Source organism: Sus scrofa, chromosome 1 (genome assembly GCF_000003025.6).
Source record: "Sus scrofa isolate TJ Tabasco breed Duroc chromosome 1, Sscrofa11.1, whole genome shotgun sequence".
NCBI lineage: Eukaryota > Metazoa > Chordata > Mammalia > Artiodactyla > Suidae > Sus > Sus scrofa.
Genome location: NC_010443.5, coordinates 153062380 through 153077631, shown reverse-complemented (window position 1 = coordinate 153077631; position 15252 = coordinate 153062380). Strand labels below are relative to the sequence as shown.

At 36.7% G+C, this 15252-nt stretch overlaps 1 protein-coding gene and 1 long non-coding RNA gene across 9 annotated transcripts in view; one reads left to right on the top strand and one right to left on the bottom strand.

Annotated features, from left to right (window-relative positions):
- Positions 1–15252, top strand: part of DOK6 (docking protein 6) — a 402546-nt gene that overhangs the window by 315801 nt on the left and 71493 nt on the right. Inside the window, exon 9 of one of the 4 annotated variants that reach the window (XM_021099326.1) lies at positions 237–539. The exons of 2 other annotated variants lie outside the window; for them this stretch is intronic. In XM_021099326.1, coding sequence (XP_020954985.1) covers positions 237–319 — 83 coding nt within the window. In that variant the 3' untranslated portion in view covers positions 320–539. Of the gene's footprint in view, positions 1–233; positions 540–15252 lie in introns of those variants that run through there. One more of the 4 variants, XM_021099324.1, reaches the window with a different exon arrangement.
- Positions 7290–15252, bottom strand: part of LOC102162853 — a 71761-nt gene continuing 63798 nt past the window's right edge. For 3 of the 5 annotated variants that reach the window (XR_002345970.1, XR_002345965.1, XR_002345966.1), the window contains 2 exons: positions 8258–9861; positions 7290–7746 (listed from right to left, as the gene is read on the bottom strand). This is a non-coding gene — a long non-coding RNA (uncharacterized LOC102162853). Of the gene's footprint in view, positions 7747–8257; positions 12967–15252 lie in introns of those variants that run through there. The other 2 variants (XR_002345964.1, XR_002345963.1) reach the window with 2 other exon arrangements.

Here is a 15252-nt window from a genome sequence, read left to right as displayed (position 1 = left end):
TTGTTCTGTTGAGGCATCCAGACAGGCAGAGGGGCAGAGTCTTTTGATCATGGTTTGTTACTGGGGTATAATATCCTCAGGCTACACCCTGGTGGAATCAGCGTAAATAAAACTACTAAAACAAGAAAGAAATAAAAATAGAAACAATGAACTTCATCACTACTTGATGCACACATATTTTTTTCATAAAACTACATTTAAAAGTGTGGTTATTTTGCATCTCTCTTCCTCAGCAGTGCTACTTGAAGTGGCAGCACCTCTTCTTTACAGAGAGAACATAATCAAGAACCACCACCATCAACTGGGAATCTGGGGTTAATAGATGCAAACCATTGCCTTTGGAATGGATAAGCAATGAAATCCTGCTGTATAGCACTGAGAACTGTATCTGGTCACTTACTATGGGGCATGCTGGAAGACAATGTGAGAAAAAGAATGTATATATGTATGTGTGACTGGGTCACTTTGCTGTACAAGAAAGTTGACAGAACACTGTAAACCAACTATAATGGAAAAAATAAAAATCATTTTTAAAAAAAGAAAAAAAAAGAACAACCATCATCAGTCTTCCAGAGTCCATGGTAAACTTGCGTTGGTGGGTGACATGTCCTCAAGTATACAGGTAGCATTGAGGAATAAAAATAGGTTAAAATACCTTTATCATGTTTTTAACATTCTACCTGTGAAGCTGAGATCAATAATAAGAATTAAATTCAATAGGTCTTCGCTCAGAAGGTAAAGGGGGAAAAGTTTTGTTACTTAAAGCATAGATTGGGATTCATTAATAAGCATTGCACGTACTGGAATTGAAAAAGAAAATTCATGGTGTGAAAACAAATCCACTCTATATTAAGACTTACCCATAACTTTGATTGCCTGTCACCCTCCAAACTGCACTTTACTTGGTTTTATTGTATTCATTTCTGTCATCTATTCTATAGCTATAGAGGCAAGATACACTCTAACAGACTGACACATCAATACTGACATTCTGTGTTTAATGTTTGGAAAAGAGATGCAATATAATCTACCAACCTCTCCATGCTGCTCTCAGAATGGCATTCTGAAAGCATAAGCTGCTATGGTTTCCCTATTGCACCCTAGCTCTCTAGAGTCAAAAAATGAGAAAGAATAATTAGCTCTAACGAGTACTTGCTAGCTAAGTACTAGGCAGCTGCTGTTTAAAATCTTGATCTGTAAATGGCTTGTGATGGGTTGTCCTCTTGCTGCAGAAGCGGTTACTAAAAGCTTTTTCTTTTCTCTGGGTTCACCAGGTAGTCAAGATGGTTGATTTGTATTAGAAAGCAATGTATTTATATTTCTCTAACTTCTGCATTTATGGAAAATGTGTCACAACATCTTCTAGAGATGTTATCTCAAGACTCAGGGAAACAAACTACTAAAGGGAAGGAGACGACTCAAAACTGAATGCTTAAAATATACCATTTGTTTTACTGTTGCTGGAATTGGGAGGGGGAACACTCTAGAGAGCGAAAAGGCTCTCACCTGACTTAAAAAAAAATTTATTAGAGTTGATTTACAGTGTTGTTGTGCTAAATTCAGCACATTGACTCAGTTATGTATATTTTTTTATTATTCTTTTGTATCATGGTCTATCCCAGGAGATTGGATATAGTTCCCTCTGCTATTCAGGACCTCACTGCTTATCCATTCTAAGTGTAATAGTTGGCATCTACTAACTCCAGACTCCCAGTCTATCCCTCTGCCTCCCTCCTACCCCTGGGCAATCATAAGTAAAGGTCTGTGAGTCTGTTTTGTAGATAGGCTCATATGTGCCATATTTTAGATTCCAGATATAAGTGATATCACATGGTATTTGTCTTTCTCTTTCTGACTTCACTTAGTAGGAGAATCTCTAGTTCCATACAAGTTGCTGCAAATGGCATTATTCTGTTCTTTTTTACGGCTAATATTCCATTGTGTATATGTACCACATCTTCTTTATCCATTCCTCAGTTGATGGGCATCTAGGTTGTTTCCAAGTCTTTGCTATTATGAATAGTGCTGCTATGAACATACAGGTGCATGCATCTTTTTGAATGAAAATTTTGTCTGCATATATGCCACGAGTGCAATTGCTGGATCTTATGGTTTTCTGAGGTACCTCCATACTGTTTTCCATAGTGGTTGCACCAACCTACATTCCCATCAACAGTGCAGAAGGGTTCCCTTTTCTCCATACCCTCTCCAACAATTGTTATTTGTAAGCTTATTAATGACAGCCATTCTCACCAGTGTGAGGTGATACCTCATTGTAGTTTTGATTTGCATTTCTCTAATAATTAGTGATGTTGAGCATCTTTTAATGTTTTTTGGTCACATGTATATCTTCTATGGAGAAATGTGTATTTAGGTCTTCTGCTCATTTTTTGATTGAATTGGTTTTTTGTTGTTGAATTGTATGCATTGTTTGTATATTTTGGGATTAAACCCTTGTCAGTTGCATCATTTGCAACTATTTTCTCCCATTCCATAGGTTGATTTTCAGTGTCTTTGTGATTTCCTTTGCCATGCAAAAGCTTTTAAGTTTAATTAGGTCTCATTTGTTTTTTTTCATCACCACTGCCTCAGGAGACTGACCTAAGAAAACATTTGTATGGTTTATGTCAGAATGATTTGTGTATGTTCTCTTCTAGGAGTTTTCTAGTGTCATGTTTTATGTTTAAGTCTTTAAGCTATTCTGCATTTATTCTTGTGCATAGTGTGAGGGTGTGTTCTAATTTCACTGATTATTAGCAGCTGTCCAGCTTTCCTAGCACCACTTGCTGAAGAAAATATCTTTTTCCCATTGTATATTCTTGTTTCTTTTGTCAAAGATTAATCAACCCTAGGTGTGTGGGTTTATTTCTGGGCTCTCTATTCAATTCCATTGACCCATGAGTCTGGTTTTTGTACCAGTACTACACTATTTTGATTATTGTAGCTTTGTAATGTTGTCTGAGGCCTGGGAGAGTTATGCCTCCAGCTTAGCCCCAAGCCCTCCAGGGCTGCTCTGGCAACTCTTGTGTCTTTTATGGTTCCATATAAATTTTTGGATTATTTGTTCTAGTTGTGTGAAAAATGTCATGGATAATTTGATAGGAATCATATTAAATCTGAAAATTGCTTTGGGAAGTATTGCCATTTTAACAATATTAATTCTGCCAATCCAAGAGCATGAGATGTCTTTCCATTTCTTTGAATCCTCATTAATTTCCCTTATTAATGTTTAATAGTTCTCAATGTATAAGTCTTTCATTCTCCTTGGTCAGGTTTATTCCCAGGTGCTTTTGTTTGGTTGGTTTTTGTGTGGGTTTTTTTTTGGGGGGGGGGTGGTTTGGTGCATTTTTAAAAGTTTTTTTTTTAACATTCCCTTTCTGACATTCTGATATTTCATTGTCAGTATACAAAAAGGCAACCTATTTATTATGAATGTTAATCTTGTATCCTGATACTTTGCTGAATTCCTTTATCACATCTAGTAGTTTTTGTGGAGTCCTTAGGATTTTCTATAGATAGTGTCATGTCATCTGCAAAGAGTGACAATTTTACCTCTTCCCTTCCACTTTGGATACCTTTGTTTGTCTGATTGCTGTGCCTAGGACTTCAAATATTATGCTGGACATTCTTGTCTTGCTCCAGATTTTAGTGGGAAGACTTTCAGCTTTTCTCCACTGAATATTAGATTGGCCATGGATTTGTCATAAACAGCTATTATTATGTTGAGATATGTTTCTTCTATATCCACTTTGGTAAGAGTTTTTATCATGAATGGATGTTGAATTTTGTCAAATGCTTTTTCTGCATCTATTAAAATGATTGTGTGGTTTTTGACGTTTCTTTTGTTAATATGGTGTATTACACATTGATTGACTTGCATATGTTGACGCATCCTCATGAATGAATCCCACTAGGTCATGGTGTATGATCTTTTTTATGTGTTGCTGGATTTGACTTGATAGAATTTTGTTAAGAATTTTTGCATCTATATTCATCAAAGATATTGTCCTGTAATTTTCTTATTTGGTGTTATCTTTGATTTTGGTATTAGAGTGATGGTGGCTTCTTGGAATGGTTTTGGGAGTGGTTTCTCCTCTTCAACCTTTTGGAAAAGTTTCAGAAGGACTGGTATTAAGTTCTTCTTAGTCTATTTTGCAGAATTTGCCTGTGAAGCTACCTGGTCCTAGACTTTTGTTTGTAGAGTGCAGAGTTTTGTTGCTATTGTTTGTTTGTTTATGGATTCTATTTCACTTCTAGTGATTGGTTGTTCAAATTATCTATTTCGTCTTGATTCAGTTTTGGTGGGCAGTAGGTTTCTGGAAAATTGTCCATTTCTTCCACGTTCTTGAATTTGTTGGCATATAATTGTTCATCGTATTCACTTCTGTTTTTCTGTGGCATTAGTTGAGATTTCTCCTCTTGCATCTCTTAAAATTTTATTTAGGGTTCTCTCTCTTTTCTTCTTGGTTATCCTGGCCAGAGGTTTGTCAATTTTATTTACCTTTTCAAAGAACCAGCTCTTGGTTTTACTGTTTTTTTTCCTATTTTTTTTTAAATCTCTACTTGATATTCTCTCTGATCTTCATTGTTTCCTTCTTTCTGCTGAGTTTAGGTTTTTTGCTTCTTTTTCTAATTCTCTCAGGTGGTAAGTTAGCTTGTTTGAGATTTTTCTTGTTTTTTGAGGAAGATATTTATTGCTATGAACTTTCCTCTAAGAACTGCTTTTGCTCATCCCACAGATTTTGTATGGTTGTGTTTTCATTGTTATTTGTCTTGAGGAATGTTTTAATTTCCTTTTTTATTTCTTAGTGACTTTTTTTTTTTTAGTAGCATGTTGTTTAGTCTCCATGTAGTCTTTTTTTTTTTTTTTCTCATTTCTTTTCCTGAGTTTATTTCTAGTTTCATGCTATTGTGGTCAGAAAATATGCCTGAAATAATTTCTATCATCCTAAATTTGCTGAGGTTAGTTTTTGACCCAAGCATATGCTCAGTCCTAGAAAATGTTCCATGTGCACTTGAAAAGAATGTATATTCTGGTTCTTTTGGATTTAATGTCCTGAAAAGATCAATTAAGTCTGTTCTGTTGTGTCATTTAGGATCTCTACTGCCTTACTGACTTACTGTCCAGAAGATCTGTCCATTGATGTGAGCAGCGTGTTAAAATCTCTACCATTACTGTATTCCCATCAACTTCTCCCTTTATATCTGTTAAAAAAATTTTTTTATGTGTTTGAGTGCTTCTACATTAGGGGCATATATGTTGATGAGTGTAAAATCCTCTTGTATTGATCATTTCATCATTACATAGTGTCCTTTATCTTTCTTTATGGGCCTGTTTTATAGTCTATTTTTTTATTACTTAATGAATTTTATTACATTTATATGTGTACAATTATCACAACCAAATTTTATTTTGTCTGATATTAGTATTGCAATTCCCACTTTCATTTGTTTGCTTGAACTATCTTTTTCTATTCGCTTACTTTCAATCTATGTGTGTCTCTTGCCCTAAGATCCGTCTCTTATAAGCAGCATATTGTAGGATCTTATTTTTTTAATCTAATCTCCTACTTTATGTCTTTTGATTGGAGCATTCAGTCCATTGACGTCAAAGGTAATTATGGACACACACATTTATTGCCATTTTAAACCTTGCTTTCCAGTTGGTTCTTCTTTTTTTCTTTTTGTGGTTTATTTCCTTTATTTTATGCTTGTGTTCTTTTTTGCTTTTTTATGATTCTACTGTATGTTTTTGATTTTTGGTTGCCCTATCTTTGAAGTATGTTAATCCTTTCCTATATCACTTGTTTTAGACTAATAGTCATATAGGCTCAAATATATTCTAAAAGAGTCTACATTTTCTTACTCTCCTCCCCACATTTTATGATTTTGATTACCTTTTTATATCTTCATGTTTATCCTTTTGCTGTTCCTTGTGTTTATGATGACTTTTACAAACAGGGTTTTTTTTTTTTTTTCTTTTTTGATCTGTAGACTGGATTATTTAAATGATTACTTTCCAATTGTGATTTCTTCCTATGTCTTGCTTCTTTTCTCTTCAGAGGAGACCTTTCAATATTTCTTCTGGAATAGGTTTAGTATTGCTGTATTCCTTTAGTTTTTGTTTATCTGGGAAATCATTTCTCCTCCTCTTCTAAATGATAATCTTCCTGGGTAGAGTATTGCAGATTTTTCCCTTTCAGGACTTGGAGCATATCTTGCCATGCACTTCTGTCCTGCAGTGTCCCTGTGGAGAAATCAGCTGATAGTCTTATATAGGTTCCCTTGTAATTAACTGCTTTTCTTTTCCTGCCTTTAAAATCTTCTCCTTACCTATAATTTTGCCATTTTTATTATAATATGTCCTGGTGTAGGTCTGTTTGGGTTCATCTTGTTTGGGACCCTCTATGCTTCCTGTATCTGGACATCTGTTTCCGTCTTTAGATTCTGGAAGTTTTCAGCCATAATTTCTTCAAATACATTTTCAACCCCCTTTTCTCCTTCTTCTCCTAGAATCCCTATTATGCATAGATCTGCACACTTTATATTATTCCTTAGATCTCTTATGTTGCTGTCATTTTTTTTTCTCATCTGGCTGTCTTTTGTCATAATTGTGTGATTTCCATTATTCTCTCATCCAGTCACTTATTCATTCCTCTGCATCATTCATTCTGCTATTCATTGCCTTTAACTCAGCTTCCATCTCGGCAAATGAACTTTTTAATTTTTCTTATTTCCTCCTTATAGTTTCTAGTTCCTTTTTATAGTAATCTGCATTTCTGTTGATAGCCTCTCTCAATCCTTATTTTCATTATCTTCTCTTTTTAACTCAATATCTGTTAGACTGAAGAGTTCTGTTTTGTCGTTTGCTTCTTCATGGGCATTTTCCTTTTTAATGGGGATGCTTCCTCTGCTTCTTCATTGTGGTTATATTTCTCTTACTCTCTGAGTTTACTGGAAATAATTATTTACTGTAGTCTGGGAGGGCCATTTATTTTTGGGAGTGTCCCTGGGTAGCTTGTAGAGGGTTACTGATTTTTGGTGTGAGGGCTGCTTTTGACTTGGATGCTTGCCATCTCTTTCCACAGCATGTGCAGGCTGTTGCCTCCTTGATAGGAGGTGTGCAGGTGCACGGCTTGTGCACACTTCCAGGGAGGTGTGGGTGATGGGCAGTGGCCAGTGGAAGGGCCATTGGCACCAGCAGTGGGCTATGTACACTCTCAGGGAGCCAGGGGCATCTCACTTTGCCTTTTGATCACCAATCTACTTATTTATATGACGGACTATACTAGAGTCTTAAAATGGGTTTTATGAAGATGACAATAGCATGTACTAAAAATGACAAGTCAAACTAGTAAAATCCATGAGAAGTACCAAAGTTCAGGACAGACATTTGGTGAGTATTCCCTGAACACAAAAATAAATTAGAAAATATGTTACAAAGGATGCAGGGAGGGCATAATATCGTGACCACTCTCTGAGGACAATTCTCAACCAGTGACACCAAAGGAACAGTGTCCAGTTCCACCATCCCAACAGCCCTTCTCCATTCACAGGCCTCGGTCTTTTTTGGCACATCTACTTGCTTTAGGATCATTTTCTTCCTGCACATGGATGCTTGCTACTGCTGGTATTTTGGTAGCACAGGTGACACCTGAGTGCTGAGGCTCTGTTCCTTCAACCTGATCGCTGTGTTTCTCTCTCTCTCCACCTGCTGCTTCCCCCTGGGATTTGCTCTTCCACAAGCTGTAGTAATGAGAAGAGGCACAAAAAATGTGAGCTGAAAATGATCCCCATGAGCCAGTTTTGGGGACTGTGTGCTAGCCTTAAATATGCCCTGATATATATAATTACTAATTTTTAACCAAAACCATATGGGATAGGCTGGGACTCACTTTTGAACAGTCTGGACAATTTTGCTCTTTGAATTAAGGATGATCAGGGGTGCTATCTGTAAAGGTGATCACTTTTGGAATTCTGCTTTCATTAACATTGATTAATATTCCAATACTTACTCAAAACTGTCTGCCTCCCTCACCCACTATATGTCTGTAATTATCTCCAGACTCCCAGTGTCAGCTCAGTAGCCAACCTGATTATACAGAAGGCATTTTATGTTCACTGAAAGGGCATCTGCAGCTCCAATTTCTCAGAAGGACAGGATGCAAACAGGCAATTAGAATTAGAGATAACCTTTGGAAAATGGTAAATAGAGTTCTGGTGTAGATGAAGGAGGTAAATCACAGGATTTACTCACTCTTGGCTCAGCTCTGACCCTCTGTCCTTCTTTACTGCCCATTCAATTTCAAGTCTGCATTGTTTTTAAATTGCTTCCATTGAGGTTTTCTGTTTAAATTTTCATGATATGATGTTTTCCAAACTGCAAAGTTAATAAAAGCCTGCTGTAGCAAGTAAAAAACACATACACACAGAAATTTGCACTGGTGGTAAAAAGGAACTTGCATGTGTTCATGTGACCATCTTCCCAGTATTTGAACTACATGTTGCCAGGTGAACCAGTCACGGTGGGTCCACAGCTGCCAATGCATCACACACTCTCCATGAGGCCCAAGCCTGCTTGCTGGTGGCAATTTGGCAACAACCCTTAAAAACATAAGCCAGCATAGAATCAGTGCTAGCTATTAAACCTTCTTTATGAACATTTACTGAATATCCTTATATTACAGAGGGTTAAGTCAAAGGTAGGAAATGCCTTTCTAGATATTAGTTTTTCACAGGTGAATGAATCAATTGCTCCCCCAAAACAGACACCATAAAAATGCTCAAAATACTCTATGTGGAACGTTCCTCATACCCTGAAGTCAAAATTCATCACTCCTTCTTCTAAGCTCCTAGATATTTATGTACAACTTTAATATAATCAATGTATTTGTTTATAAATCTGCTTCTTCCACTAGGTTGTGAATAGCAACTTTGAATGGTTTTTTAATCAACATGACTATCAAATTTGGAGGGCTCGTCATTGTGAAGAGTCTCTATCTTCAGAGGTTAAAATCCTGGGTTTTGGAGTGAAATAAACTGGAGTTTGAATACTGACTTTACCACTGCTATGTTGGGCCATTTATTTAAGCCTCATTTTCTTCATCACTAAAATGATGGCACTTTAATGAGATTATCCACACAAGGTATAAAGATTCCACAATTATTAACCGTTGTCAGTATATCGAAGTAAGTTAAATTTGCACTAAGAAGGGTGTTTCTCAAAGGGAAGCATGCTATCCTATCCCAATTTTATTCTAGTTTTTAACTTTTAAAATATTATTACAGGGTTTCCACTATGCATAAAGAATTTTGTTTTGTTTTAAAGGCTTTATAAAAATTTACCTTTAAGGAATGGTTTTCTAGTTTCTAACATTCTAGAAATCTAATCTAACTCTAAACCTAACCCTAAGTTTTTAATGCAAGAAAAAAAGTCAGACAAAATGCGAGGCCTGAGTCTTCTGTTATATGTTTTCATCCCATCTGTGAACATAAACAAGGCACTGCCCCCTAAGCAGATGAACCCTTTCTCTCAAGCCTTACATCACTCAGTCCACATAGCTTAAGAGAAACTAGATTTTGTTTTTTAGGCTGGGGAGTTGTAAACTCCTGAAGGACTTTATTTAGCCCAGAGTAGAAGAGGTGCCCCCACCCCACTCTCCCACCCACGTTCCCACCCAACTCTCTCACCCTACCCCACTTTCCCATCCAAGATTGTTTCTTGCTTATTCACTTACCCTGACTCCTGAGAAGCCTGAGAAGTTTCTTCCTCTACTAGACACCAATCTCTCTGCTAGGTAGACCAGCTTTGCTTGAGCCTGTTGTTATTCAATTGGTCCTCTCATGGATACATTCTACTGGCTGGACCAGAGGTAAAAGGCAAGATGTAGATTGTTAATTAAGTTCTCCAGACATAGCATAACACAAAATCTGAAGGTATCCATAGTGTGAAATATCAGTCACCCATTTAATCACTGTCTATTACATAAAAGTAGTTACTAAAAGACCTAGAGTTTCCAGATATTATATTGGATTTGTATAATCTACCAATGGTCTTATTTGAATAAATTGCTTCATTCTCTTTAACTCAAACCAGAAGTTGAGTTAAACTTGACACATGGCCTCAATACTTGATTTTTTTCCATCAAGTTTCCCCATGTAATTTTCTAAGTATAATAGGTAACATATGTAGTTCTATATTGATCAAACTTTTAGGGAAAAATATATTCTATTTTATTCAGTAAAGAATAAATGTGGTACATAAAAGTAGTCCAAGGAAGGGGTAATACCATCATGACAGGTCAGCTGGCTTTGTTATGTACAGATGTGTATACAATCACACATACTCACATAGGACCATTTGGGTCATTGCTGTCTCACTGTATCTCACTTCCCTCAAATGCACCTATTAAGCTATACTTCACAATTATAAATTACATAAAATAAACATCAAAAAGGAAAAAATACTCAATTGCATTTTTCCTCCCTGACCTCTGTTTCTGTTTTTTTAACCTCATCTCTACCTCTGGCCCTTTAAATAAACATCCTATCCCTAGGTCTAGCCTTAATAATTGTATTTCATAAATTTTCTCCTTTATTTTCTTTTTTCTGCCAGAGAACACGTCATCCAGAGACTTGATAAATGACTGGAGAATAAGATGAGAAACATGAGAAAATTAGCATCATTAAAATTATACTTGCCAGAGAATAAACTGCAGAGTTAATGTAAATATATGCTTGGATGTGGCCTTTAGTGAAATTCTAGAACTTATCCCATTGCCCTGTAAATAACGGATGCTAACTCAGAGAATGATTCTTCAAATGTCAGACATCCAGTATTTTAAAACTCAAGAGCATTGTTACATAAGTTTCTATAAGAAAAGTTTATATTAAGAATTTAAACCATGTGCTCATATTTTAATGCTTGTATATAACATAGGAAGAATAGTATAGTTTTAGCATTTTCTTAGAAATTTTTGGTTGGCATTGCTATGTTGTATTGGTTTGGTAGGGAATGTGGAACCTTTATTTTATTAGTATATTTAAATATAAGAAAGAAATTGAATGCCAAACTCTAAATGCCATATATATATGTTCAAAGATAAAAGATATGTGACTTTAGAGCAAAATTTTCTTTGTGAAATCACAACTGAGAGAAATTGTACCTCTTATCCTTTCATCCATCAGAAAATACCATTCTTCCAGATCAATTTGGGAAGTTGCCTTTCTGGAATATATTTGAGGAATAGCCATTGTCAATGGCCCTGGAATATTTATTTTAGGATTCTGTATGTGCTCAAAAAAGAGGCTGGCACAGAAACAGTGCTTGGGTTGGACTACACCCTGAAGACCTGTAAGCCTTGTAGCTGCCCAGCCTCAAGACCGAATAAAGAGCCTGAAGACAGTGACAGAGACATCTGCACTTTATTGGCCAGGGGACCTTACTCAAAGGGCCCTGGAGCAACACCCCACCTGTGTGGCAGACTGGGGGGTGAGGGCAGGACATGGCAGAAGTCCTCATAAATCAGGGGAGAAGGAGGTTACCATTTATAGGGGGAATTGGTGTCAGGTGAGCTCATCAATTACCAGGGCTAAGTCCTATAATTAAGAAGACTGGATTGTCCTGTGAGTGAAGCAGAGGCTGACCAAGCAGGGGATGTACAGAGAGAGCAAGGGGATGGCCATTTTGAGTGGCCTGACCGTACAGCTTGTTATCTGTATCTCTAATAATCACAGTGAGTTGAAGCTTTCCTTAGAATAGTTTAACATTCATGAATTTATTTGTAAAACCATTTAAAGCTGTCTAAGTTTTTGAGAGTAAAATTTAGCATCATTTATAAATTCATGAAATTACACATTTTCTTCCAGAAAACTATTGAAGCAAATTAGAGATCATGATCAGTTTTATTATTTGAGCATGGCTCTACATTAATGTTACAGCTTCTTTATGGGCACATTAAATAAATCAAAGGATGTAAAATTGAAAATCACAATATACTATTCATTTCATAATCTGCTACCTATTCCTGGTCCTCAGCACTGAATCCATCCTTCTGAAGGCAATGAGCTGCTAAAAGGAAATCAGAGACCTCATGGAATGAGTAATTCAACGATTACCAGTTTTGTTTAACCACATGTAATCTCACCAGTCAGTAAATGGATAGGGGTAGACTACTTACCTGATGTCAGCAAAGAAATGCATAGTCTGAAAAGCAGTTGAGGAAGTGTTTAAAAAGTCTTTATATGGAGGAGAGAGGTTTATATATATATTTTAAAATTTGCTGCAAACAAGATACTGTGCTCAGTAATATCACAAATATAATCTCATACAAACCACACAAACTCCCTAAAAAGATTGTTATGGACCCAGTATTTATGGATGGAGAAAAAGTGCTTTCATCATCAACTTAGCTCACATTTATTGAGCACATTACACTATATCATGATAGTTAATCTTCCCAACAACCGTCTGAGGTAGGTACTATTATTGTCTAATGTTACAGATTAGAAATCTGGAATACAAAAATAATTTGCCTATGGGTCAGGAGTGGGATTATCAATCCACATGGTCTTAATTTTCTAGTTAGACTCTTGCCAGGATTGGAAAGGTATGTAAGTACTCCAGCATAACACAATTTAAGACAAGATAGAATAAAACATGCAAAATCTCTACTTTTCTGCCCAGAAACATGCTGTTTGAACCATAATCAAGGTTCATAAGAACTATTCCTTTAAAAAATCAGGCAACGGCTATTCTCAAATGAGCTTTAAATGAGACAACTCAGATGAAAGCCATCTAAGCAATGTGTGGAAATCCACAGTATTCAAAGTCAAGTTCTACATAACTTCAGTACTGCCTTTTTTTCTCCTCCAGATTTTACATTTTATTTTTATTTTTACTATTATTATTAAAGTGTAGTTGATTTACAATGTTTCAACAAGTTCTGTTTTACAATAAAGTGACCCAATCACACACATTTCCCTATATGGTACAGTAGGATCCCATTGCCCATCCATTCCAAATACAATAGTTTGCATCCCCCAAACTCCCAAAATGCTCATCCATCCCACTCCCTCCCCTTCCCCCCACCCCAGAAACCCAGGTCTACTCTTCTTGGCCATGATCTGTACCTGTTTTTCGTTTGATTGTTACGCTTAGATAGAATCATCTGTTCCATATTTTAGATACCACAAATAAGTGATATTATATGGTATTTGTATTTTCCCTTCTGGCTTACCTCACTTAGTATGAGAGTCTTTAGACCCATCCATGTTGCTGCAAATGGCAATGGTCTGTCTTTTTTATGGCTGAATATTCCATTTTACATATGTACCACATCTTCTTAATCCATTCATCCATCAATAGACATTTAGGTTGCTTCCATGTGTGTATAGTGCTATGTATAGTGCTGCTCTGAACATAGGGGTGCATGTGTCTTTTTCAATGAAAGTTTTGTCCAGATATACGCCCAGCAGTGGAATTGCTGGATCATATGGTAGCTCTATATTTAGTTTCCTGAGGTGCCTCCATACTGTTTTCCATAGTGGTTGTACCAATGTACATTCCCACCAAGAGTGGAGGAGGGTACCTTTTTCTCCACACCATCTCCAGCGCGTGTTATTTGTTGACTTGTTAATGATGGCCATTCTTTTTTTTTTTTTTAATTTTTTTTATTTTCCCTCTGTACAGCAAGGGGGTCAGGTTATCCTTACATGTATACATTACAATTACATTTTTCCCCCACCCTTTCTTCTGTTGCAACATGAGTATCTAGACAAAGTTCTCAATGCGATTCAGCAGGATCTCCTTGTAAATCTATTCTAAGTTGTGTCTGATAAGCCCAAGCTCCCAATCCCTCCCACTCCCTCCCCCTCCCATCAGGCAGCCACAAGTCTTTTCTCCAAGTCCATGATTTTCTTTTCTGAGGAGATGTACATTTGTGCTGGATATTAGATTCCAGTTATAAGTGATATCATATGGTATTTGTCTTTGTCTTTCTGGATCATTTCACTCAGGATGAGATTCTCTAGTTCCATCCATGTTGCTGCAAATGGCATTATGTCATTCTTTTTTATGGCTGAGTAGTATTCCATTGTGTATATATACCACTTCTTCCGAATCCAATCATCTGTGGATGGACATTTGGATTGTTTCCATGTCCTGGCTATTGTGAATAGTGCTGCAATGAACATGCGGGTGCACGTGTCTCTTTTAAGTAGAGCTTTGTCCGGATAGATGCCCAAGAGTGGGATTGCAGGGTCATATGGAAGTTCTATGTATAGATTTCTAAGGTATCTCCAAACTGTTCTCCATAGTGGCTGTACCAGTTTACATTCCCACCAGCAGTGCAGGAGGGTTCCCTTTTCTCCACAGCCCCTCCAGCACTTGTTATTTGTGGATTTATTAATGATGGCCATTCTGACTGGTGTGAGGTGGTATCTCATGGTAGTTTTGATTTGCATTTCTCTTATAATCAGCGATGTTGAGCATTTTTTCATGTGTTTGTTGGCCATCTGTATATCTTCTTTAGAGAAATGTCTATTCAGGTCTTTTGCCCATTTTTCCATTGATTGATTGGTTTTTTTGCTGTTGAATTGTATAAGTTGCTTATATATTCTAGAGATTAAGCCCTTGTCGGTTGCATCATTTGAAACTGTTTTCTCCCATTCTGTAAGTTGTCTTTTTGTTTTCTTTTGGGTTTCCTTTGCTGTGCAAAAGCTTTTCAGTTTGATGAGGTCCCATGGGTTTATTTTTGCTCTAATTTCTATTGCTTTGGGAGACTGACCTGAGAAAATATTCATGATGTTGATGTCAGAGAGTGTTTTGCCTATGTTTTCTTCTAGGAGTTTGATGGTGTCCTGTCATATATTTAAGTCTTTCAGCCATTTGGAGTTTATTTTTGTGCACGGTGTGAGGGTGTGTTCTAGTTTCATTGCTTTGCATGTTGCTGTCCAGGTTTCCCAGCAATGCTTGCTGAATAGACTTTCCTTTTCCCATTTGATGTTCTTGCCTCCCTTGTCAAAGATTAATTGACCATAGGTGTCAGGGTTTATTTCTGGATTCTCTGTATTCTGTTCCATTTGTCTGTCTGTTTTGATACCAGTACCACACTGTTTTGATGACTGTGGCTTTGTAGTATTTCTTGAAGTCTGGGAGAGTTATGCCTCCTGCTTGGTTTTTGTTTCTCAGGATTGCTTTGGCGATTCTGGGTCTTTTGTGGTTCCATATAAATGTTTGGATTGTTTGTTCTA